This window comes from Cynocephalus volans, chromosome 2 (assembly GCF_027409185.1).
Source record: "Cynocephalus volans isolate mCynVol1 chromosome 2, mCynVol1.pri, whole genome shotgun sequence".
Classification (NCBI taxonomy): Eukaryota; Metazoa; Chordata; class Mammalia; order Dermoptera; family Cynocephalidae; genus Cynocephalus; species Cynocephalus volans.
The window spans coordinates 51831644-51857506 of NC_084461.1; the positions used below are offsets into that span (position 1 = coordinate 51831644).

Sequence of the window (25863 nt, forward strand, 5' to 3'; positions counted from 1 at the left end):
ACGCTGAGCTCGAGGTCTCCAGGCCTCGGCCCTGAGTGGGCGATTTTCTTGAAAACGCCAAAGCGCTCTATCCCTTTAAATCTAGGTAACGAGGCAGGCGGGTGGGTGGCAGCCAATAACCTTAAAAGATGCGCAAGTGTAAAAGGAGATGTAGTTTATCTGCAACAACAGGACGGTGTCAGTAACACTGTTTAGAGTAAAGACAGAAGGTGGAACAGAAAGTAAGGGTGTCTCTAACCAGTTAATGCAGTCTGCGGCTTGGACGCCGATTTGGCCAAGCTCTGTGAAGTGCGAGGAACAATGTCCGCAGCGTTCCCGGTTCAAACCGGGACTCGCTTCTCCAACTCCACCTTCGCTGGCGCCCTCGCACCCCCGCGCTGCACTCCTCGTTCACTCTCCTTCACCCGCCCCCCAAGCCTCTTTGCCCCGGGAGGACTGGCCGTTCGGGCGCCCCGCCAGGGAGAGCGGCGCGGGTCCCGGGCGCCTGCACTCCGCGCAGCCGGACCGCAGAGCCCGTGCGCACCGAGCGCGTTCGCGGCCGCCGTCCACCTCCTGGTGCGCCGTCTGCTGCCGGCTGGGCTGTGTGCGCGCGCGCCCGTGGGGTTTGCGCGCGCCTCCACGGCGTGTGTACTCACAAAGGTGTGTTTGCTAAATCCACCGCCCGGGTGGACGCTCCACCTCGAACGGGAGAGCCCCGAGCTGGAGCAGGGACACGGCGGCGCGGCCGAGGGGGCGGCACAGGCGGCTCAGCTCCCCGTTCCGCGCGGGCGGGCCGGCTTCCTGGCCCGAGGGGATGAGGGAGCGCGAGGACGGGACGCGGGACGCGCGGCAGGTTCCCAGCGCTCGGCGCGTTTTCGGGCACTTGACCGGCTTGTTCCAGCTTGGCAGCTGGGACAGAATGGACGCGAGGCTCGGGGCTGGGTGCGCTGCAGCCACGCCGGGCAGCGGGGCGGGCGCTCTCCTTCCCCACCCGGGTCTGCGAAAGTGAAGTGGCAAACAGCCGCGGAGCGCAGCCCTCTTCCCCCCTCCCCGGCGCCGCAGCCTCGGCTGGGAGTGGGGGGAGTTCCCCCAGACTGACTGGAGGGGAAGCGGGGAAGCGGCCTGCCTCGGCCGCGCCTCCTCCGCCTTCCTCTCCACCCGCGTCCCCCGGGCTCCGTTCCGCATTTCTTTGTTTTGAAAGCGCCTCCTCCGCCCAGAGGCTTTTCCCCCGGCGAGCAGGCTGACGGGGGGGTGGGGCATCGGCCCGCGGGCCCCGCCCCCTATTTCGCTCCGACTCCTCCCCTTTGCACACCCTCCATCTCTACCTACCTCTCCGCTGCGACCCACGAGGCGCGTCCTCACTAGTCGGACATCAAAAGGGGGCAAGGAACTGGAGGGGGAAGTTGAGCAGGCAGGGGGCGCAGGGGGCGCAGGGACCCACTCACCTTAGGCCAGGCCCGGCGGCCCGCCTCCTCCCGCGGGAACCCCGCCTGAGCCCCGCCCCCCTGCATCACAGCAGCCTGACATTCTCACAACCCACCGGGCACCCAACCCGGCCACCCCCACCACCCCCGTGTCCGCCGAGTGCTCTATTTATGTTTTAGCTCAGTGATTTGCATAGGCCCCGCCCCTATCCTAGGTTCCCCCTATCGGAGCCCCGCCTCAGCCTTAACGTCAAGCCGGAGGCCCCACCTCTTGTGCCCGTACAAGGAGCGGCGGGCCCTAGATGGCAGCGTGGCGTCGCGACGGCGTGTGCGTGTCGCGCTTCCTTGTGCCGTTTATAGGGTCCCGGCACTTCCGCTGTCGGGTTAGAAGCGGCGCGGTCATGGCGGAGCGCGGACAGCAGCCTCCTCCCGCGAAACGGCTCTGCTGCCGGCCGGGCGGCGGCGGCGGGGGCAGCAGCGGCGGCGGCGGTGCAGGTGGCGGGTACAGCTCTGCCTGTCGGCCCGGCACGCGGGCGGGCGGCGCGGTGGTGGCGGCGTGCGGGGGCGGCGCGGCGCTAGGGCTGCTGCCGCCTGGCAAGACCCAGAGCCCCGAGTCGCTGCTGGACATCGCGGCGCGCAGGGTGGCGGAGAAGTGGCCGTTCCAGCGCGTGGAGGAGCGCTTCGAGCGCATCCCGGAGCCGGTGCAGCGCCGCATAGTCTACTGGTCCTTCCCCCGCAGCGAGCGGGAGATCTGCATGTACTCGTCCTTCAACACCGGTGGCGGCGCCGCGGGCGGCCCCGGCGACGACAGCAGCGGCCCAGGAGGCGCGGGCGGCGGCGCAGGCGGCGCGGGCGGCGGCGGCTCCTCGTCCTCGCCGGCCGCCACCTCAGCCGCCGCCGCCGCTGCCGCCGCCGCCGCCGCCGTGGGGGCCGGGGCCCCGTCGGTGGGGGCCGCCGGGGCAGCGGACGGCGGCGACGAGACGCGGCTGCCCTTCCGCCGGGGCATCGCGCTGCTGGAGAGCGGCTGCGTAGACAACGTCTTGCAAGTCGGTGAGTCACGGGGCAGCTGCGGGCTGTCTGTCCGTTCGTCCTGTCCCTCGGGGGTGCCGCTTGCTCCTCGCCTGTGAGCAGCCCCCAGCCCGGCGCGCGCCCGCACTCCGGCCCCGTGTCCTCACCGGCCCGGACGGTCCTCCCGAGCGGAGCGCCCATTTCCTGCCGTCTCTCCCCACCCCCCGTCTCCCCGGACGGGCCGGCTCGATTGGGAAATGAATCAGCAGGACGCGCCCCTCGGCGGGGTCGGCGGGGTGGGTGTCGGCGCTCACGGCCGGCGCTCCTTTCCTTGCTCTCCTCCCGGAGAGCACATCCCGGAGGGCTGTTTGTCCGTTTTGGGGGGCGGACGTGGACAAAGGCGCGGGCGGACGGCTGGGCTCCGGTGTGTGTGTGGCGGGGCCGTGCGGGGCGGGGGAGGGGGCGCGGGCCGCACAGACAATGCCGGCCGGGGCCGGGCCGCTCCGCGATCTCCCCCCTTTTCCCCTGTCTGTTACTCGCCCCTCTTTTCCTCTCTCCCCGCCCCTGGCGGTTTGAGGAGAGGAGAATACATTTAATGCCGTTTGGCGGCCGCACCTCTCAGGGCTCCGACGGGCGAGCGGCCGCGGCGCTCTGGGGTCACTGGGGCGTCTGGCCCAGGCGAGCCCCGCCGGCCGCCCCGGGTTTAAATGTCTCTCCCCCCGCCCTCACGCGCCTCTCTGGTCTCAGAGCAGCATTAGAAGGAGGCGGCGGCCTCCCCCCACCCCCCGAGGGACCTCTCGCCCCATGGACGCCTTTGAATTAAGGAGCGCGAGCCCGAGAAGGAGCCGCTCGCGCTTCCCTTTTCTGTGGGACCGGCTCCAGACGCCCCTGTGAGGGCCGCGGCCGAGCCCCGGGTGCCCCGCCGCCGGAGTTTTGTTAGCGTTGGGTGATCAGGTCGTGGCGCTCGGGGCGAGCCATCGCCAGCAGTTAGGGACTTGCGGCTCACAGCCGGGGCTGCGGGACCGCGAGGTGGAGGGGTAGGTGGCCGCTCCCGCGTAGCTCAGGCGCGGTCGCCCGGCAGCCCGGCACGACCCAGCACTTTGTTCTCATTTTCGGGTTTATTTGTGTCCTTTTCAATTTTCTGTCATCCTCCCAAAAGGGGAAACCAAACAAAAGAGTCTCTTTATTTCTTTTCAGGGCTTGTAAAGTAGAAGATATTTGACAAAGGCGAGAGAAGGACTTGTGATTTAAAGCCGCACAGCCCTCTTTTCTCTGACAGACCATGAGAGTTTTCTCAAATACCGAGTTTAAAAGCGTGCCCGTATCCCCTCCCCCAAAATGTTTTGTTTTGCTTTGTTTTTTTCCTTTCCAGATATTTTTCTCAGCCATAGTAATGGAAATGTTTGAGCTGGACAGAAAGAACAATGCTATAGTGAAGCTCTCTTCTCCCCATATTTTTTCTCCTGATTGCAAATGTCTTATTTTCTGACCCCCACCCAAATGAGTCTGTTTGAAACTGTAGTGGTAAACAAGGTACCAAATGAATAGGGATAGACTTGGAAGCATCTGTATCTCTTTGATTTTTAATGTAATCTTTTCTCTCTTTCTGTAATCAGTTCCTTTTATCTTCTCTTCTTTCGGAGTGGAGTGGGGGTCTGGTTAGGGGCCCCAAGAGAGAATTAAGATTTGTTTTAATCCTGTCTGGTTAATTTGAATTCTAATGCAATCTGCAAACGTGATTTTCTGCATGGTCATTATTTCCAAAGGCAGCCCCCAGTGTTGCCTTTTCTATGCTCGGCACCCTTTCCTTCTGTCTAGAGGGGTTTTGGCTTTTGAGGCTATCCATCCTTTTTTTTTTTTTTTTTTTTTTCTTTTCTTTTAAAAAATCTAATTAACATTCTTTCAAGTTACATACCTTTTTTTGTTTGTTTGTTTCCTGCCGGGTTGAAACGGATCGAAGCACATCTATGGATTCTCAGTATAACAAACTAGAGTCTGTGAATTTTTATGGCTTGGCCGGCAGTGTTGAGGTCTTTTTTTTTTTTTTTTTTTTTTACCCTTGTGCTTGACTCTGCTTGCAAGCAATGAGGAATGACAGCAGAGCACATAGGGAGGGTTTCTTGGCTGATTGCATTTAAGCCAGGAATTCACTGTGAAAATAAAGCCAAGGGGCGATAAATAAAAGATGCAATCTTCTCTAGGAGACAGACACACAGCGTGGGCTTTGCCTGCTTTCATCAGTGGAAGAGGCCTGGGTGAGTAGTTGTAAAAGAAAATAGTAACTTTTTGAATAGTCCCCAAAGGGGTAGGAGGCCACTGAATGAAATTGGCAGTGGTTCACGTGAAGTGGTATGATGCTTCTAGTATAGTTTGAGGAGTTGACCGCCACTTTGGAAACACTTACATACGTGCTAAACAAGTGCTGTACAAATTGTGGAAAATATTCTTTTTTCCCCTCTGAGTTCTGCCAATTAACTTAACTTCCAAGTTGTATTAGTTGTGCCAAGCTTAGAGATGAAGGCTGTTAAATGCCTGGCAGCTGGCGCTGTGAGATAGAAAACTTATGACCAAGTCTCCCCCCAAATCCCCTTAATGGGGAGAATGGAGAGAGGGTGGCTAGATTAACCATCTAATTTAGCTTTAAGTGGTGGTTTGAATTGGTATACTAACTCAAGAGGCTTATTTTATAATTGTGAGTTGAGGCAGAACACTTTTGTTTCAGAACCTGAGATAGAAATGAACAGAATACTCTGATAGTATTATAAGCAATTTTCTGGTATTGTAAAATTACAAGTTTGTTTATGCAGGAAGTATTCATTGACTATTGTAGAAATGACTAAATTATAGCTACCATAGGGAAAATCTAGTTGTTGGACTTAATTTTACATTTATGCTGTTGAAGATTATTTAAGGATTGAGGGATAGAGAGTTGGGGCTTGCTGGAAATTGAAACTACTGGGTAGTTATTATTTTTCAACTTCTAGATTTTTAGGAAAAAATTTAAAGGAAACAATTTAAACCTTGGTGTAGTAGTTGTAAGCAATATTTAATTGGTGCAGATTGCCCATCAGTTGACTATAGGAAGGTTTTAGAGAAAACGTAGTTGGCTTATTTTTGTTAAATAATTGGTATTGGAAGAGAGCTGTCCAAAGGTGCTGGCACGTATTAGCAACATAATGTAAGTAATTATTTAGAAGTTACATAAAACATTTTCTCCAAATTTTTGCCTGGGAAAGAGTTTTCTTAATGTGACCCAAAACTCAAACTATAAAGAAAAAGACATATATTTAATTAGATAAAAATCTAAAGATTTCTGCAGGGTTGAAAATACCATAAACCAAATTAAACAGCTAACTGACATAAATATTTATAATACGTTTGACCAAGGTCTAGTGGATAACTAAAAATCAGTTAAAAAAAAAAAAAGATGAATAGGAAAGTCAGCAACACCTTTCAGAGACAAAGAAATGCAAATAGTCAGTAAACATATTCACTTTCACTGTTACATAAAGAACACAAGTAAAATGAGATGCTGTTTTTTGTCAGCTGCACTGGGGAAGTCTAAAAAGATAGGTAGTCAATACCTAGAATTTGTTGAGGAGGTTGGAGAAGGGGCTGCTTATCATGCTACTTGGCAACAGTTTCTTTGTGTTATTTCTATATGAAATTTATCCTATAGGTAATATTTATCCTATAGGTAATATTGATATTGTTGCATGAAGATGTTCTGCATAGTGATACTCATGGCAGTATGGTTTCTAATACTGAAAAGCTAGAATCAACCTAAATTTCTCTCAGAAAGGTATTGGTTAAGAAATAAGTACTCAGTGGAGAACTATGCAACCATAAAAAAAAGTGAAGTAGATTTATGTGATTGACAAGGAAAGAGGACCCTCATTTCACTTAAAAATAAGTCAAAAACTTCGTATAGTGTGCTATAACTTATGTTTAAAACAAAAAAGTCTTGTGTGTTGTGTGTAAGTGCATAAAAATATCTGGAAGGCTATACCAGCAACCACTGAATAGTGGGTTTCTTTGGAGAAGGGCAGTTAAGTGAATGGGAAAGGTTTTGGGGGAAATTTTTCTTTTCACTTTATGTCTATCTTATTGGATATTCCTTAAAACTTAGAAGCATATTTTTTTTAAATATAGAGACTTAACAAAAACTACCTTTGAGTTTTTAATTATATTTTTTGTTTCAGCGTGTTTGTGTGTGTATATTTGTGTTCTCAAGTGTGTGAGCGTGTGTGTCCTTTCCGAAAATCTGGTGTACATCTCTTTTTTGGGGGGGAGGTGGCTGGCGGGTACAGAGATCCGAACCCTTGAATTTGGTGTTATAACACCATGCTTCAACCAACTGAGCTAACAGGAAAGCCCTGTTTTGTTTTAAAACAGTTTCCTTATTTGTGACTAAATAGTCATTTTGAAAGCAAGAAATAGTTTAAGCAAAACTATTTTCTTGTCTTTTGAGTGAGAGAGGAGAGAAGTTTTAAAAGGAGTTGCCTTTTTTTTTCTTAGTTACTTTTGAGAGAAAAGAATATTACCCAGAATTCCATTAACACTGTGGCAAATATACTCTTACAGTCTTTTCAAATTCATAACTTAAAATTTGGTGTTTTTTAGGGGGGTAGCAAGGCAGTAGAAGGGGATCATCATTAGAATTAGGGCAAATAAAAATTTTAATCAGATAATTAATTGGCCATTGAGTATTTTGATTTTCTTTACAGACCAGCGATTACTATATAAAGGTGTGATTCCAAATGTACTTTCAGAATTGGGTGTTTTGTTTATTGATGATATTACATTTCATTGAATGCATTTTCAAGGTTAATAATATAGAACAATTTTGAATCAGATCCTACACTTTTCTGCCTTTTGATTAATGAAAAAGTACACAAAAGTAGAAATTTTGAAAACAGTCTCATATATATTTTTATTGTACTTTTGTGTGAATTGAGGTGTCTGATTTGTTTACAGTTGATTTTTGAAAGTATTTTAATACCTCATATGTCTTCAGCATTGTTCAGGGAAGTTAAATTTTCAGTTTTAGGTGAAGAATACTTGGAATTTGTTATGATACATAGTTCTCTGATCCAGTAGGGAAATCTAAAGTGTTCAGGAGACGATATTTTTTGTAGCCCAAAGATTTTAACAGTAATGGAAGGTAGAATTGCAGGTTTAGGTTAAGCAAACATTTCTGCTCTTGACTAAGTCTTTAATTTTTTGCTACACACTTATGAGTATACCGTTGGATTGAAAAGGCCATCCCCATTATCTTTTCCACTTTGCATTGAATTTCATCCTTTTTGTAGATGAGACTTTGATGCCTTTCTTTTTAGAAACATCAGGATGCCTGTGGAGCATGTCCTTTAATAAAAGATTTATTGCAGTTAATTGAACAATTCAAGTCATTATTGTCTTAAGTATGTCCTTTCTGATTTATAAGATGTTTATCCTGGCCCTCTTTTCTTTTCACAATGGATAATCAATTTATCTCAATTCTTTTTTTTTTTTTTTTGTCCTTTTTGTGACGGGTAAGGGGATCGCAACCCTTGGCTTGGTGTCATCCGCACCGCGGTCAGCCAGTGAGCGCACCGGCCATCCCTATATGGGATCCGAACCCGCAGCCCGCAGCGGGAGTGCTGCTGCGCTCCCAAGCGCTGCACTCTCCTGAGTGCACCACAGGGCCGGCCCCAATTTATCTCAATTCTAACTCTAAATGTTTTATGTGGAAAGACTCAGCACCTCTCCTCTGCTCAATCTCATATTAAGGGTTTAGTTTAGAGTGTCTGATTTCATCTAGTAATATATTCAGTGAACAGCGTGGCAGTAGAGGAATGACATGTTTTCTTTTTAAGAAAGCTGTCTCTTTTAAAAATTTCATGATTGGATCTGCATAGTACAGAAAATAGTTTTCACATGTTTACATGCTTTATGTTTTTGGGTTGGACAGTACGTTTTCTCCAATAAGTTTGATACCTTATTTTAAGAATCATACTTACATGTATGTATGATAAAACATTCATTTAGCATTAGAAATTTTTGTTGGGAAATCATTAAATTCAACCTGCTGTTAACTTAAACTGTTATATTTAAGAGGACAAATATACTAGAAAAGAAAGCAGATTATAGGTAACTAATAAATATCTTATAACCAAAGCAGGTTATAGGAAAGTGTTTTCTAAGTGCTAATAAACTACATGAACCCCCCCCAAACCGTTTTTAGCTAACTTTCAGATTACCATGGTATAATTAAAAAAATGGTGCTTTCTCCCAACAAAAAGCCTAATTTACTTTTCTTGGTTTATTAATTTTCTGACATGTAAATGTTTGGGGAGTACTGTAAATTTGAAAACATGAGCTGTTACCTCCTTTAAATGGATGGGAAGACTCTACCTCTTTCTGAGAAATCAATATAGAATGATATTTTGGGGGAAAATGTTACATAGCCTTGTCCTTTAAAATGAGGTGTTTGTTTCTCAATTCTAGCCAGATTTTCAAATACAGTTTATTGATTAGATTGGTTTAAAAAGCCTGGGTATCTTTTCAGTTTTTGCTTTCACTGCCCTGTGTTCTAAGAATGTGCTTTGTAAAAGGTTTTCGCTTCGTAAAATAGGATGCTTTGTTAATTTCTTTCACCTAGAAAAGATAGCTAAAGCAAGCTTTGGAGGGAATGCAGTGCAAAAATCTGCTTATCATTTTGAACTTTCAGCTGGTAGTAAATAAACTTTTGCTAAGGGTATGCCAGATGTTTTATATCTGTGGGATTCTTAAGTGATAACTAGTTTTGTGTCAGCTATTGTACATACAACAAACACGATGTTCACAAGTGAGCAGAAAAGGAGACAAATTCACCTAGGTATAATTTGAGTATGGTTACACTAAGTATATTCTGGTGATCCCCGTGTACAGATGCACTGTTTCATTTCTCTTAAAATATGCTGAAAGATGAGAAGCTGTTTTCATGAATAAAATAGTCTTGCATTATAGCTGTTATCTGCTTGTAGAGCTGTGGAGGTTTTTGAGGTGAAATGATAACATCAATTCTAGCTTTTCCCATGTTGCTCATGAGACTGTTGAGGCCCAGACAGGTTGAGTAAATTGTACACAGTGACACAGCAAATGGCAAAGCTAAACGTTGACTGTTTTTTGACTGCTTAGTCTTTCTCTTAATTTGATGGCAATGTTTGGTAGTCTCAGAAATCAAAACAAGCATATTCTTTAATGTAAATTGACTGTACTGTTGGAGAGGTTATTTGGCTAACACTTTTTTGAATGCTATAAAAGTATTTCTAGATAGTGTTTTAGTTTCAGACTAAATTCTGTTCTGACTTCTGTTCAGCAATGGTTCTTGCATGCTAAATACATGCTAGTGTAAAACATTTGTAGATATTTGGAAATTGTAGGAATGTTATGAGAAAGTTCAGGAAAAGTTACAAATGCTAACAGTACAAAACTATACTACAGCTGTGTGTACATCCATGAAATAAAGAATTTACTGAAAGTTTAAAGTGCTTTGCAGAACAGAAGTTAATACCCAGTAAGAAGTTTGCTCTGAATTTCTGTGTTTATGAAACTTGTCCAGTAGTGTTCTTTATTTGACTTGCTTTTGTGTGTATTTCACTGTTTTTGTTGGTATGACTTCTCCCTCATGGCCAATAAATAGTATATACATAACCCTTTGTGATATATCTATTCATGTGTACACTTCTTTCAAATAATTGATGTGGCCTCAAAACTTTAATAACTTCTGTAACCTTTAAAGACTTTTTGTATGATTTGAGGTGGTTCTTCACTGAAGCAGCTGGATGTGATTTAAGGTGAGACTGTTAATACAACTACAACAACATTTACTAATAGTAAGAGTAATAACAGCCAGCATTTTAACAGTACCTACTCATATGCCAGATACTGCTCTCTTCTGCGCTCTTCATATTTAACAGCAGCCTTATGAGGAGGCATTGTTATTACAGTATTCTCATTTTACAGATGAGGGAACTAAAGCACAGGATTTACAGTGGCCTGAATTTTAAATTGTGATCTAGCTATTATGTATTTTTTTTTTTTTTTTTTTGGTGGCTGGCCGATAAGGAGATCAGAACCCTTGACCTTGGTGTTGTAATACCGTGCTCTAACCAGCTGAACTAACTGGCCAGTTCCTGATTTTTAAATGTGTATTTTAAATTTTTAGTCAAAAAACACCACATTTCTAAAATGTCTTAGAAATGAATTTCAGCTTTGGAGGATGGTTGTGTTGGGCGATTTTCATCATCTTCCATGCGACATTTTTAAATTTTGAGAGAGAAATCCCTTGTAGGTTAGATCTAATATATATGCAGCAAAGATATGTTCTCAAAAAATATATAAGAAATTATATATCTTGTTTTAAGGCCCTTTTTAAATGTTACAATAAAAAAATAAACTATTTCTTCTCTCTGTAAAGAAATTTGACATTGTTTGAAAAAGAGAGTTTTACCTGTGCAGTTACCAAACCCTGATGTTAATTGTAAGGATGCAGTAGAACCTGTCAGTACATTTAAACTCTTACTATCCCAGTAAGTTGACCAGATAAATTGGAAGCTCATTTAGTGAGTTAATGTGCTTAAAATTCAAGTGACTTGCTGCCTGGTCTTGCCTTATTTAAGTCTGTCTGTTTACTTAAAGTGTTCTTTATTGTTAATTGGTGTCAGATCTCTAATGTTGGAAGATATTGTACAGAAAATATACATAAGAAGGTATCACGTAGAATGAGCCCACAGAAGCAAGTTTTAAATTCCCTTTCTTAATTACATTGGTACAATTTAGAATTCTGTATGTGCCAGGTTGTACCTGTTAAATACTTGCTGACAGTGACCAGCATTTTTATGAATGAAGTATAGGTATCTCATAGTTTATGTGTAAATGGCACAGCCTGGAGCCTCTTCTGGTGTTGTCATTGATCTTTTCTCCGTAAAGGCCTGAAGAGGTTGAAGGTAGCACTGTATTTCGTTGTGCTGAACCTTTGCTCCTGCTATGTTTTTCTATTAACTCATTTCTGTGAAGAAGATGGTCATGATTTTTATAAATACTTGTCATAAAATAAAACTCAAATACCAGAAAGGCATAATCTGATTGTTGTATATAAGCAAATGTTTTAATATGTTAACCTTATTCCTTTAGGATTTTGTTTTTTAGCATTCTTTAAGTTTCCTTAGCACTTAGGATTTTGTATTCTTGATGCCATCTTACAGTTCTCTCTTCTCAAGTTTCCCCAAATATCACTTTTGTAATTTTTGTCTGACAGCCCTTCAGCCCAACTAGTTTATACTTTCTGTAGACCGTGGTAAAGCTGAGGACTGAAATGACCAATGGCTGCTTTGTGATGATGGTAGAGTCAAGTAAGACTTGAGGACAGGAGAAGGGGGTGGTTCTGAACCCAGCCTGATTCAGAGCTCCAGCTCCTTCCTTCCTTTCTCCTTCCCGCTTCCCCCCCCCCCCCCCCCCCCGCCCCTGCCTTTCCCGTCTTCCTCTCTCCTTTATTGGGGATGGGGTGGGGGAAGTGAGGAGTAGGAGGGTGTGGTAGGAAAACAAAACAAAACAAAACACAAATCTGAAGAGTTAAGAAATACCTACTGAGAGTATATTCCATTTCCTTCATTCCCTGTAGCTGCCCCCCCACCTTTGTCCAACTCCCCTTGATTTAGGGAAATAAAGCTGAAGTCAGAAGGACCTATGTGTTCTAGCTGCTGCTTAGCTGCTATTTTTAGCCTGGCCCTACATCAGGCTGGCATCAGGCCATGATGGCACAGGGCCAGCATGTTGTGGGACTGCTGGCAAATGTCAGAAACTTAACTTTTCGGTTATCAAACCCTGTGTGATGGTACTCTATTAACCTGTGCTTTTTGGAAGTTGGATGTGCATTTTTTAAAATAAATGATTGATTTGTAATAGTAGTTATCATAAATAATAAATCTTTAAACATGTAACAGTTTATTTTAGATAGGAGAAAGATTTAAGAATTGCCTTATCAGGTCAGACATATTTAGCTTGATAATTTTGGTTTTGTGGTGGCACCAAGAAGTGTGAATTTTCATGATGTATTTAATATGCCTCAGACATCTTTGCCATTACTGTTGAAGTGGTAGAGTCTGGATTGGTTTATATAATTATAGGTACCATCAGACATTTTTAAAAAGCATGTACTGTTTTTTCTACAGCTGTCAGTGTTCTCTTGGCTAACACATTTGTGTTTAGGTTTGGTTAATACTCTAGTAACATGTTTAATATAAAAGCTTATTTATTATAGAGTGCAGCTAGACTTTGGGTGAAATACCAGTATCTGGGTCTAGATTCTGCACACTCTAGAGGCGGTATTATGTAGATTGTATTTGCAAACTGAGTTTCAAACTTTTGGATACATATGTGAATTTAAGAACTTATTTGGGAACACTTACTCTATTTTATGGAAGAGTGTGTCACCCGATTCTAGAATTGCAATAAAGCCAATTAAAAAAAAAAACTTATTTGATTATCTCTTGCACTCAAAATAAAAAATATACGTTGTATTTGTTCTTGAATAATTTTAGAAAGAATTAAAAAGGATGTCAGCGGTGAATTTGAATCTCCAGAAGGGACTTGGGTAAGAATAATGATTACATTCTTTCTTATAGTGATACATAGAAAAGCTGAGGGGGTATGTTAGGGGTGATTTATGGTTATCATGGACTACATTGAATATGGACATAAAAACAGTGATGATTATTCACTTATTCAGTGAGTAGTGTTGTACTTAGATCTGTTGTATGGTAAGATAACATTTAGTTAGTTATTGATCTGATACCCTTCTTAAGGTAACACAAAATAATTGTCCAAAATAACTAAAAATAGAATCAAGTTGATTTCTTCACTTTGTCTTTATGGTAGTTATTGGATGAATTCTGCTGAATTCACTTTTGTGAAAATAAGAGAGCTTAAATTGAGGGATTTAGTGAGAGGTGAATTGCTGGCCTAATAACTTACCGAAGGCAGATATTTTAGAGTTTATTTAGGTTTTTACATCTTAAAACAGAGATGCTTATATTTTGGATAAGGGCAAGCTGGGCAGTTTGCTGATGCTGATCCAAGAATATCTTAGTTCTTTTACTTAGGGTGAAAACAAAAATTCATTAGGAAATACTATTGGAATGTCTTGGAGATAGAGTATCAAGTACATTGAACTATATCTCAGTGTAGTAATTTTACCATATGATGTCTTTCTGCAGTTAGAAGTTATGGTGGGCATTTCAAAAGTGGCTTGGAGATCATTGATGTATCTCTATATAGATATGCATATATGTATAATTTAATATGATGCATAGAACATTATAATGTACTGGGTGGTAGTAGGTAAGTGACTATCTTATGGATTCCTAATGTAATTTAAATTATATTTAGGTGGGTCATGTAAATGATGTCAGCTCCAGCTTACCAAGCGTGGTTAGTAGGTAGTTTGACTAGTGCTGTTTGGAGTCCTTATAAGTGTTCAAGTGAACTTTCTTATTGAAACTTGTCAGAGCAGTTTTTTTGCAGTGTTCGTGGATCTCTCTTAGCAGCTTTATTAAAAAGGCATTTTGTTTAAGCTGTTTCATAAATAGCAGGAAATTCCAAAGGCCAAGATAATATTGCATTTTTGTTTTCAATAAGGACTACTACAGTAGGGAAAAACCTTTAAAAACTTTTTGTTCATTTAAACAACTTATTGCAAAATACTTTTATTTTAAAATGGACAGATTTTTAAAAAATTGTTATTTCAGCAGATTTGTTTCAAGATTTTTCATGCTCTTTCCTTTCGTTAAATTTTTATTTTCTTAGTTTATAATTTTAGATGTGTTAGAAAATGATTGGTGATACAAGAGCTAGTGACTGAGTTTATTCAAAATTTAGTGATATATTACATCTGAATTTGTATTAGTAGCTCATAGCTTAGCAATGGCTTGTCTTTTGATTTTGATAAATCATAAAACTTAAACTTCTGGGTTCTTGTGCTTTTTTATGTGATTTATTTTTTGATACACAAGAATGTGGTTTGTACAAGGGTACTTCAAAAAGTTGATGGAAAATAAAATTAAAAGATAATGCACGTCTTTCCATCAACTTTTTGAAGACTCCTCATATTTTCTGAATGTGTCTGTGTGTGTGTGTATGTTGGAGTCTTGGTGAGTTAAGCTGTAGTGAGTTAAGCTCAGAAGAACACAAAAAATTAAAGAGCCATTTTCAGATATAGAGAGTTCTTTTGTTCCCACTCTTTCAGGAATTTATGGTTCACTGGGCTGCTTTATTTAATATTGTTATATAAAAACTTGATTCTACTTCTTGCTTTTCCTCCTTCAGACTTTCTGTTAAAGGTAGGAGACATTGTAATTCAGAATTAATCTGTAAAAGTTCAGTGGATAATGACAATCCGTCTTATGGTGGTTTTAGAGTTGTATTGGCTATTGCACTCTAAAAGGCTAGTTTTAAAAATTTACTTCAGTTACTGTTGTCCTCTTTGATTCTTTAAATTGTGCAACAATGAATTCTCTCCTTTTTGTTTTGCCTTTTTAATCATTTAGAATTGAGCTTTCAACCTGACCTTCAAGAAGCCTTATTTAATAAGTCTAGAATATTCTGTGTCTTAGAGTCTACCTTCAGTTATTTAGAAATCTATAATAGCAGACTGGATCCATTTAAATAATCCAGTTTTCTTACTAGATTGAAGGGCAGATCTGTTTCTTCAGTGAAAGTCGGTAGACCTTATGAAATTCTGCAAGGAGTTGTTGTAGATACTGACCTTGGCCTGATTCATGGTCTTTTCCTAACTTGAGAACACAACTGTGAAACTCTTCTTTAATATAAAAATTGGAGGAAATAAGAGACAGTTTCTTCCTATGAGAAATCAGAATATCAAATCCTTTGTAAGATTACAGACTTCTGAACATCTTTGATAGAGGGAGCATTAATTGGCTAATTGACTTAAAATATGAATGGTAACAAATAAATGTAAAAATATTCTGCCATAGACTGTAATGGAGTCATCATTTTGAGTTTCCTGTGGTTTAGTAGATATTTCTAATCTTGTTTTTGGGAGTGAGAATTACAGAACACTTAAATACAAAGTCCCCTTTTGGGAGTGAAAGATGAATCTGCTAGTTTGAGAAAAAAAAAAAATCCTGGCAAATTTTTAAAACCAGGACAGCCATCTGTTGGTAGTGCCAGTGCAGCGTGTATATGGTGGACATTGAAATGTCACTTGAATGAATGATAGGCTTGGTTTATATACCAGTCCTTTGGGTGCCTGTGTGAAATTCTCTTAGTTGAAAAACGTAGCTCCATGTTCTAATTTCTGTTTGATTTTCTGAATCTGAGTTGCTATGACTTACTCTTTTAAGAAGGTGTTTTGAATGGGAATATGACCCCTGGATAGGGAGGTTGGTTTCTAGTACTGGGCTTACCAGTACATTTCTATAGATACTGTGTAAGGTTTCTTCTTTCTCTCTTTCAAGGGGACTTTTTTTTCAAATTTGTTAACTTCTTAATAGTGGTATCAGCCAAAAGGAGACCTTTGGCTTATGTCTGGTCTTCATGAGTGGGCTCAATCTCTTGCAGATAGGAAACATATGATTTCTGTCTGGGTTCTTGTTAAGCCTAAAAGGAAGCATTTAGGAGAGTTTCAGTCTCCATGGGCTTGATGTATCCCCTCCTATTTTTTTTTTTTTTTGCAATTTAAAAACATAAAATTTCATATTCTTATTTGAAGTTGTAGTATTTTAGCATGTGTTTATATTAATAATACAATTCTGTTTGTGTATTTTCTTATCTTAGATTGATGTTCACAGGTACTGCTCATTTTAGGTACAGGCAGGCAGTTAGCCACTTATGTGAGTATATCATTTGCTAATCACACGGTCATGAACTAAGAGAAGATGGCTGAGCCAGGAGATTATAGAGTCCTCTGCGCGGTCTTGTCTTACTATCTTTGTGCTCCTAGGCAGGTCTCTTACTGGCTCTGAACTTCCTCAAACCCTTATAAAATGGGCATAATTATACCTGTGTCACCTCTATCAAGAGGCTACAAAGAGGCCCACATGAAAGTATTTGAATTCTAAATAGTTACACAAAGGGGAAATATATTATTGTTAGGTAGTGTTCCATTTTTACCTGATTTCTTCCATTTGTTAGTATTTTCTTCTCATTTTCTGTATTTTACAAAAACCTGCAATCATCATATATTTATTTTGTAATTAGAGAAGGAAAACATTGTTTTTAAAAAATCTGTCTCATTACAATTAAAACACTAAATTTCACTATCCACAGATTAACTTTTATTAATAGTTTATTATGATTATAATTGTTGCCTGATCTAGTGTAACTAAATAAAGCATATGTTATTCAACAAGGTGTGCCATGGCCTTAATGTCTTTATATCTCCCTGATTTTGGTCCCTAATGATTTATGAATTTTGTCTTCCCTTGGAACTCTAGAATCCTGAAAGTGGAAAGGGGGATGGTGAAAATCAATTCTATGATATTCATGAGAACAGACAGTTTGTGGATTAACAAACCTAGTCACTTGGGGTTTGGTTTCTCTGCTTCCTTGAATATTTACCATGGGCAAGTGGAGGATGGAAGAAGATACAAAACTGTTTTAGATCTATATTTCTGAATTCCTTTAATTATATGACTGTACTAAGGTCTACATTCCTTTGTTTTGGAGACTTGCATCAATAAATAAAGAGTTGAGTAACATTTTCCCCTGATTTAAAGATTTACAAATAGAGTATTCAGAAAAACAGTTTTAAGTGGAATTTTAAGAGCTTACTATGAACTGAAATCTTATTTGTGTTTTTTTCAATCCTGTTTTTGGGTGTTATAAGTCCTTGCCTTTGAAAGCTATGGTGTTATGATCTGGACTGCCTACTCCAGATTCTTTTCCAGCTCTCTGAACTTCAGTTTCTTCAGTGACGTTTAGAGTGGATTAGTTATTACATCATGTATTTTTTCCTTTCCTGACTTGTTAATGACCTTTCTGCACTATTATTTGTACCATAGAACTTAAAAAATTTTTTTTATATGCTCTCTGTGTATACACATATGCATGTGTAAGAGGACTTCATGTATACATAAGAGTGTTAATCAGCTTGTCAACTTTGGACACGAAAGGATCACCCCTTAGACTGCACATTGAAGCCAGGATAAGGCTGTTTGTACCCCTTCTCCCTACCCCCATGCAGAACCTTCAGAGGCTTCTCTTTGCTCAGAGGACTAAAGTCATTCATGGGTGTACAAGGCCCAGCATGGTTCAGCCCTGACACTCATCTGCCTCCTGCATAATGTTGCCCTTCAGCTGCGTCCAGGCTGCCCTGCCATCTGCCTTTGCCTGTGCTTTTTTTTCTTCCTGGTATGCTCTTCTTTGCCTAGTTCATGACCTAATTGTCCACTGTGGCTCAGAGAAATCTCCTGGCAAAAAAATCCTCTCCTTAGTAACACTCATTATAGTTTCCTGTGTGATTATCTCCCCTGTTAGATTGTAAGCTCCAAGAGGGCAGAAACTGCATATGTATGTCTATATGTATGTGTACGTGTGTTTGTATCCACAGCTCCAGTACAATCCTTTGTACAGAGTTGTCTCTCAGTACAAGTTTACTGAATAATTGGATGAAGGAAATGGTGTTTTACTTTGGGAATATTTTTATAAATCTCCAGGAGGAGGCACTGGTTTTATTCAGTGGTTCCATCTATCCCCCACCCCACACCTGTCACACAAAGAATATTCCAATTTGAAAAATACAGCTTTGTTTTGTTTGTGGCTACTTTCGGCCACTCCCAGATTCTCTAAAGGTACATTTGCATTCACCTCTGTTGTTAGAGGGACTTTCTTTTTAGAAGAGTTTGAGAAGCTCTACACTATTTTGTTTACACTAAGTATCTTATCAAGGTCATTTGTGTTGAGATGTGGATTTATATGACATGGACTGAGAAGTTCATTTTGGCACATATTTTGGGAAAAACTAAACAGCTCTATGTTTGTAGCCAAAGGTTTTGAGAGGATGGTAGGTGCGTAGTTAGAGCAAGAGACTCCCTTTTGCTCACACCTGTAGGTCAGTTTTCTTCCTTTGTCTTTGCCTCAGTTCTCTTGGATGAGCAGCTGTGTTGGGTCATGGTGGACAGGGCACTGGCCTTGGACAGAGCTCATGCAGGGTCACTGTGGGCCACAGCAAATCTGTATGGAACAATTTTTTTTTTTTCTGTCAGTTATGCTGTGCATTTTTGCCTATGCTGGAGATTTTCTTTTTCAGTTTTTTTTTGTTATTTCAATCTTTGCTTTTTCATGTTAAACTGAAAAGTAGCAGGCTAAAATGATGCATGTAAGAAATATCAATCAAGTATGTGCCACATAAAGCTATTTCTATGCTACTGAAGTGGTCTTGGGAAAAAAAAAAAAACTTTTTTCATTATCTTATTTGGGGTGAGGATTGGGGTCAGCTCTAATTTGAAACTTGTATTCATTTACCATTTTATATAGTTGCCACTTTTTGAGTACCAGTTCTGTGTTTTACAAGCATGATCTCTCGCCCTCGTAACAACTTTGGGAGGAAGGTATACTCATTCCATGGCTGGGGAAACACACATGAGAATGGTAAGTCACTTGTCCAGGAGCACCCAAAAAGACTGTGGTAGACCTCGACACCCAGGTCTTTGAGTTCTCAAGTGGGTCCTTTTCTGTTGTACTGCTTATTTTATTTTATTTTTTTCTAAAATTGCTAGGGATAACTTGTCTTCTTGCACCTGCTTGAAGGAAACCAATCAGAGACCTCGCTGGTCTGTGACATCACTCAAATTCACCTCTCTGACCATTGAATAGTGTTCCACGACTTCTGAATGTGCTATTTTTTTTCTCTTTGATAATATTAATAGATATATGAAGGTACTTCAAAAAGTTCATGAGAAGGTTCATGTTATCTTTTAATTCTATTTTTCCATGAACTTTTTGAAGTATGCTTGTATGACGCATCCATTAGTACCTTCTTGCTCCTTGGAGCTGATACTACACTCAGTTGACGATGACTTTTTTCTTTGCTGACTATTTAAAATATAGAGTTTCAGTCACAGCATTTGGTGACATTAATAGTTTGGCTTGAAAACAATTACTATTTTCCTTTTCATCGGTTCCTTGATTTTAGTGGGAGACTTGGGGGCCGTGTGTGTAGGAGATACTTCAAAGGGAAGATTAGTATAACAGAAGCTGCGTGGGGCAGTGGAGGTGCACACAGCTCTGTTACTGGAAGGCAGCTCCAGGTGCTCCTGGCTGTGTTAGCAGCCTTGCTGAAGTGCTACGGAAATTTTCATACTACCAAATTATTGCCTAAAGACCTAAGTCTTTATAGCAAGTCTTAAAATCCGCCCCCCCCCCATGTTTTTAGGAAACTCCTCTGTTTGCAGGTGAGGAAAGATTAGATGTGCCTTTTCAGGCAACATTCGGGGTCTTTTGGATGCTTTTGTGTCTTCTTGTGACGTCATTTCTTCTGCCACCGTATCCCTTCCTTGAATTTAGTGAACTGCCTGTGTGTTCAGCTTTTATTCTGTAGCTGGGTCTGTGTGTAGTTTTTGTAGCTTTCTATGTAGACTGGTAATAAGTTAAAAATTTAGGAAGTCTGTATAACTTGTAATTTTAGCACTTTAACTTATTAATGTATATGTTTTGATTATCTGATTTACAAAAGTACCATATAAAAATCTACCTTGTGCTGTACAATTTCTGAAATATTGATTAAGACCACATAATGGGATGAGTAATCATTCTCTAGAGTGAATGGTTCAAAATGAAATAACTATATGCCTAAGGTGTGATGTGACACCGGATGTATTTAAGCTCTAAAGGTATGTAATTATCTCACTACTCTTGCACATACACACAAATACATTTATGCTTATGGCAAGAGTTTTGTGTGCAAAAGAAAACTCACTTTCTGATAGGCGGAGGAACAATCTGTTATTTTTGAGGGACTCAGAAGCTGTTTGGTATTAGAGGCATCATTTTAATCCCTCTACATTTCTTTTTTTTTTTTGTCTTTTTGTGACCGGTAAGGGGATTGCAACCCTTGCTTGGTGTCACCCACACCGCGCTCAGCCAGTGAGCGCACCGGCCATTCCTGTATAGGATCCGAACCCGCGGCAGGAGTGCCGCTGCGCTCCCAAGCGCTGCACTCTCCCGAGTGCGCCACGGGCCGGCCTGATCCCTCTACATTTCTTTAGGGCATAATTTAAATGCATGCATAACTGGATTCTAGAGTAAACCAGTTTTATACTCTGGATTTCAAATATAAGGACAGTTTAGGGAGTTTCTCAAAGCACCATGCTTAGGATTTATAGTTTGCCTCTCTGTACTCAGTGACTTGTTATGTACCCCATTCTTAGACTCTGTTTTGATCATCGGTTGTATTAAAGGCACTACTTGTTCTTTGGCTTTCCACTGAAAGTGAAAGTTCTCTTGTAGTTTAGGTTTTTAGTTTTATATACAGGTTATTCGTCTTGTCTTATTTTACAGGTCATGAAGAATTAAAGATAGTACTTCAAGCTGATTTGTAATTTCTACTTTTAATTCAGTTTTTTTTTTTTTTACTTTCCTGTGGAATTTATTTTTTGTTTATTTATTTTGAATATTCATGAGAAACAAAGCTGTTAATTCAGTGTTAAAGTGATATTCTAATCACATTAAAATGTGACTGATATTTTTTGTTTGTCACAATTCTACTGGCCCCATTAAGTGAGTTAACTGTGCTGCTCTTGAATAGTGTAAAGTGATCAGATTACATCAGTTTCTCCTGTCAGAGGACCAAATACTTCAGTTTGGGGATTTAGGTTGGTAGTTATGACTTAGCTCCCTGTTCACAAGCCCAGGAGATGAAAATTCCTTAGCCTGGGGACCAGTGGAGGCCTATAGTGGCTGCTAGGTCTTCCCTTGGGCTAGAGAAAGGCAAGTTGAGATACCTACTGCCTGGCTTTGGAACTCCAAGTAAAATAGCAGTGATGGTAGCTTACATGTTTACAATGTGATTCTCTTGAGAGACTTTTTTTTTTTAAATACAATATTAGGTGGCAGGATCCATCTAATTTGTTAACTTGGTTTTGTAACTAAGTGTCTGAGACCAGTATAAAGCTTTAAGTTCTTGAAATTATAATTCACAAGTAATTTTTTTAAAAAAGCATAGTAAGATGCTGACAATATATTGATATCATTAGGTATGAGTTTGTTCAATAAGGAGACTGGCGAATTTCTATTCATCTGTAGTTTTGCTGTCTGATGTAGTAGCCACTAACCACCTGTAACTATTGAGCATTTGAAATGTGGCAGGCTGGAATTAAGATGTGCTGGAAGTGTAACACATGCACCAGACTTTGAAGACCTAGTACAATAAAAGGAGTGTAAAACATTATGAATAATTTGTGGAAAGGATAATATTTGGGGTATTTTGTGTTAAATTACACATATTGTTAAAGTCGATTTCACCTGTTTCTTTTTACCTTTTTTAATGTGGTTACTAGAAAATTATAAATTATATATATGGCTCATTTATTTTTATTAGTGTGGTGTATAGGCCCTTTGGTATTATAATAATAAGTTCTTTTTGTTTATGTACACAATTCAGCTATGATTTGCTTACATACATGATTTTAACTTTTTGCCAACATAAACCTAAACAGCCTATTGTGATTCTTAAACCTTGGTTTCGAGACACTGTTAATTGTTCTTCAAATTATTTGAGGCCTTTTTTTTTTTGGACCGGTAAGGGGATTGTAACTCTCGGCATGGTGTTATCTACACCACGCTCAGCCAGTGAGCGCACTGGCCATCCCTACCTAGGATCTGAACCCGCGGCCTCGGCGCTGCACTCTCCCGAGTGAGCCACAGGGCCAGCCCTTATTTGAGACTTTTTAAATCTGAACTTCTAAAGTAGAAGAACCATCTGCTAATTGAGTACTTTTCAGGTTTGAAACTTCATTGGCTAAGTTATTTCCAATAATCTAAGAGTTAAAATCCATTTTATTTTAACAAAATGTTCAATGGGTTGGTTATGATATTTAAAATTGAGATTTTATTACTAGGTAAAATATATGAGTGCTAAAATTATGTTTACTGTTAATACTGATTTCTTAAAAACATTGGCATCTGTAGTAATGTAAGGAAGTTGTCTTAAAGGTTTTTTTGTGTGTGTGAGGACAGAAAAGTGGAGTTTTCTCAAGTTTCATAGTGATTTTGGATTTTACTGTTCAATTAAAAAATGGAGAGATGGGCCAACATAAGATGGCCAGTTCTTTGTTTGTCTTTTGTAGTATTTTTCAAAGTGTGGTCCCTGGTTCGGTAGCGTCATCACCTGGGAATTTGTGAGAAATACACATTCTTGGGCTCCACCACAGATATACTGACTGGGAAACTCTGGAGATGGAGCAGAGCATCTGTTTCAGTAAGCCTGCCAGGTAATTTTGATATGTGAAGAACACTGGCCTAATACACTGGCCAGGGTCCACCCAGGAAGAGACAAACCACTTAAAGGTTTTCAAACAGGAATTCATTGCAGGGGCTTGGTTACACAGTTAATGGAGGAGCTGAGACAAGAAGATAGAATGGTGAGGCAACTTAAAGATTAACAGCAGCAGGAAGATAATATTCCCACTAGGGGTAGGGTTATGGGAGTTCAGGAGCCAGTGTTCTTCTCAGGTGATTGGAACGTCCTGGTGTAAGGGCTAGTAGGAGCTGGAGCTATGGAAGAAATGCAACCATTGCTGGGAACACTGCCTTAAGAGAGAAGGTGGGAGAGACATATCCTGGCTCCTCCCTTCTTCCCACCTGCCAGTTTTCCACCAGTGCCTCCCATAGGCTGAACCCAGAGAAAAGCTAGCTGATCTAGAAGCCTAAGAAATGATGTCTGCAGGGATCAGCTCTCCTGAGAAACAGAGCTCTCAAAGACTAGATCTGTGGGCAGATGGGCCCATAATTGGCATGTCTAGTAATCACACTTTAAAACAAAACAATATTTTAATATCATTAAAAAATTGTAAAGGCATTTCAATACTAAAAAATAATCTCAGAATAGAAGACAGTCTTCTTAATGGGATAATTTAGCTTTATGAAAGCTAAATTGTCCTTTTATAATTTTACTATTGGCCAGGGAAATCTTTTTAGGGAGCAGCATCTGTGAATTTGGGAAATATTATCTTGTGCTTTTGAAAGACTTTATTTCTTGTCTACTCCAGGACTCGTTTTAACCCTCCTCGTCCTATTTGAGGAGTTACCAAGCTGTCTTTGGTTATTCGCACCATCTTGTGGCAAGAATGGGAAACTTGATTCCTCAATTTCTCTTTGACAACTTTCCCGGAATATCCTGGATGTTTTTCTTTTCGTATTCATTCATTGCCTAAAACTTAAGTTTTACCATTTTGTATGTCCTTTTTGCCCCATTATTTCTTTTCCCCCCTATTTAATTTTCCAGTGTTCTCTCTTTTTCCTTTCTTCTTTGTTGTTTCAATTGTTATTAAACTATGGCTGATAGACATGGAAGTACAGCTTGTTGATTTTTAAAGTAAACTTAGGAATAGTGTCTTGAACCTTTTAAGCCCTTGAAAGGGTTCTGCAGATTTCCCCAAAATCTCTGCAAGAAGTCATGCATTTCCTCATCCTTTTAAATTAATTTGTTTTTTCCTGGACACCAGCATATTAACTATTTTTTGAAGCAGTATTGTTTTAAACTCTTTATAGGAAATGGAAGCCTGAGAAGCTAACTACAGTTTTTCCTCTTAAGGGGGGGACTGTGTTCTGAATGCCAGTTGACTGTCTTTGAATCCAGTTATGTGTTTAGTGGTCCAAAATAAAGTCTAGTATTTATGAATGCAAATGAGTCTGTAATATATATTCCTATATTTAAAAGATCTGTGCTTTCATTCATTAACTTTCTTATATTCACATTCCGAAAATTAAGAACAAAGTTGTAGATTGGCGAAGAACTAGTATAGTTTGCATTTTACTTGTAAGTTTTTATAAATCGGGAATGCTGCCAGTAAAAAATTGGAAATGGAGAAGGATTTCTTTTTATTTCTTGAGCTCTGGTGTAAGACCAGAGCTATTTTGTGTGCAGATTGCTGAGCTGGATACTATAGAGCAGTGCTTCCCAGTCTCTCTTACTTCATAGCACACAAAAAGTAATATTTCGTAAAGTACACTGGGGTAGGAGGAGATTTCTGACTATGGATAAGCTGCAAGCAGGCTGGTGGGTCGAGACCACTGGTCTTGGGGGCTGACAGCCCCAACTGGCTGCCCCAAGAGTTGAGGTATAGATTCCATGCAACTTTTGTCTCATACTGGGAAGCACTGCTGTATGGAGGACATAAAAGTGATAATGAATCCCAGTCTCATCAGGAGCTTGAAACTTATAAAACATATAATAATGATGGTTTGGTGAAATGCTAGGAAAGAATAAGAGAGGCTATTCTCCTAATAGGAAAGAATAGGAGGTTCTGATTGAGGTATAAGGGATCTAACAAAGGCTCTGTAGTGAGGGTGGGGCACAGAAGGCAGAGGGATTGGCTTGTGCAAAGATATGGAGGACCAAAGGGCAAGGAGAGTTTGGGGAATGCCAAGGATTTCTGATGTGGTTGGAGTGTAAGACTTGAGAATGTAAATAGGAAGAAGTATAGTGAGAGCTATTGTTAAGAAAGTAGGCAAGGGTTAACTCAGGAAGGCCTTTATGTGGCTGAATGGGCTCATGACCTAGGGTATATCACTGGTAGTTTTTATGTCAGGCGCACCTTCCCCACCCACCCCCCAAAATTTCCTGGGAGCAGTATAGAATGAACTGGAGTCTGTAGGCAGAGAAATCCCTGGGGAGGTGAACACAGTGATCCAGTCTAGGTATGAGGTAATAAAGGCTTATATCTGGTGAATGAAGATGGGAACCCACAGGTTTTATGGTGAAAAAAGGTAACTCAGATTTGGAGCCCTGGTGAAGGAAAAGATGATGGGACCATTTTCAGAATTAGAGTCTGTATCAGGGACAAGGGGTTTGCTTTTGGACATGTTGATTTTAAAATGCTTGTAGGGTAACAATTGTTAATATTTACAGAGTGCTTTCTAAGGGCCAGGCAGTGATCTAAATAAAATACATTAACTCATTTCGTTCTCACAGCACCCATAAGAAGTAGGTGTTATTAGTTAATGTTCAGTCAGGTAAATGAAAAACAAAAGCCCTCAAAATAAAACAACACTAGGTGTTTTAATGCAGGTAATTGGTTACAGTGGTGCTGGAAGAGCTGGAGGAACAAAAACGAAAAGGTGTCTGTTGGGAGGGTGATGGAACAAAAAGGTGAAAGTGTGTGTGTAAGTGAATGTTGAAGGAACAGAATATCAGGTGTCAGACAGCTGCTGCATAAGCTGCTTGCTCTACAGATTTGCTGGAGATCTTCAT

The 25863-nt window shown here is 40.9% G+C and overlaps 1 protein-coding gene across 1 annotated transcript in view; it reads left to right on the forward strand.

Moving 5' to 3' along the window:
- The first annotated feature begins 1804 nt into the window (after window positions 1-1804).
- Window positions 1805-25863, forward strand: part of ZSWIM6 (zinc finger SWIM-type containing 6) — a 211800-nt gene continuing 187741 nt past the window's right edge. The window contains exon 1 of the mRNA XM_063086876.1: window positions 1805-2453. Within this exon, the coding sequence (XP_062942946.1) occupies window positions 1805-2453 (649 nt within the window). The remainder of the gene's footprint in view (window positions 2454-25863) is intronic.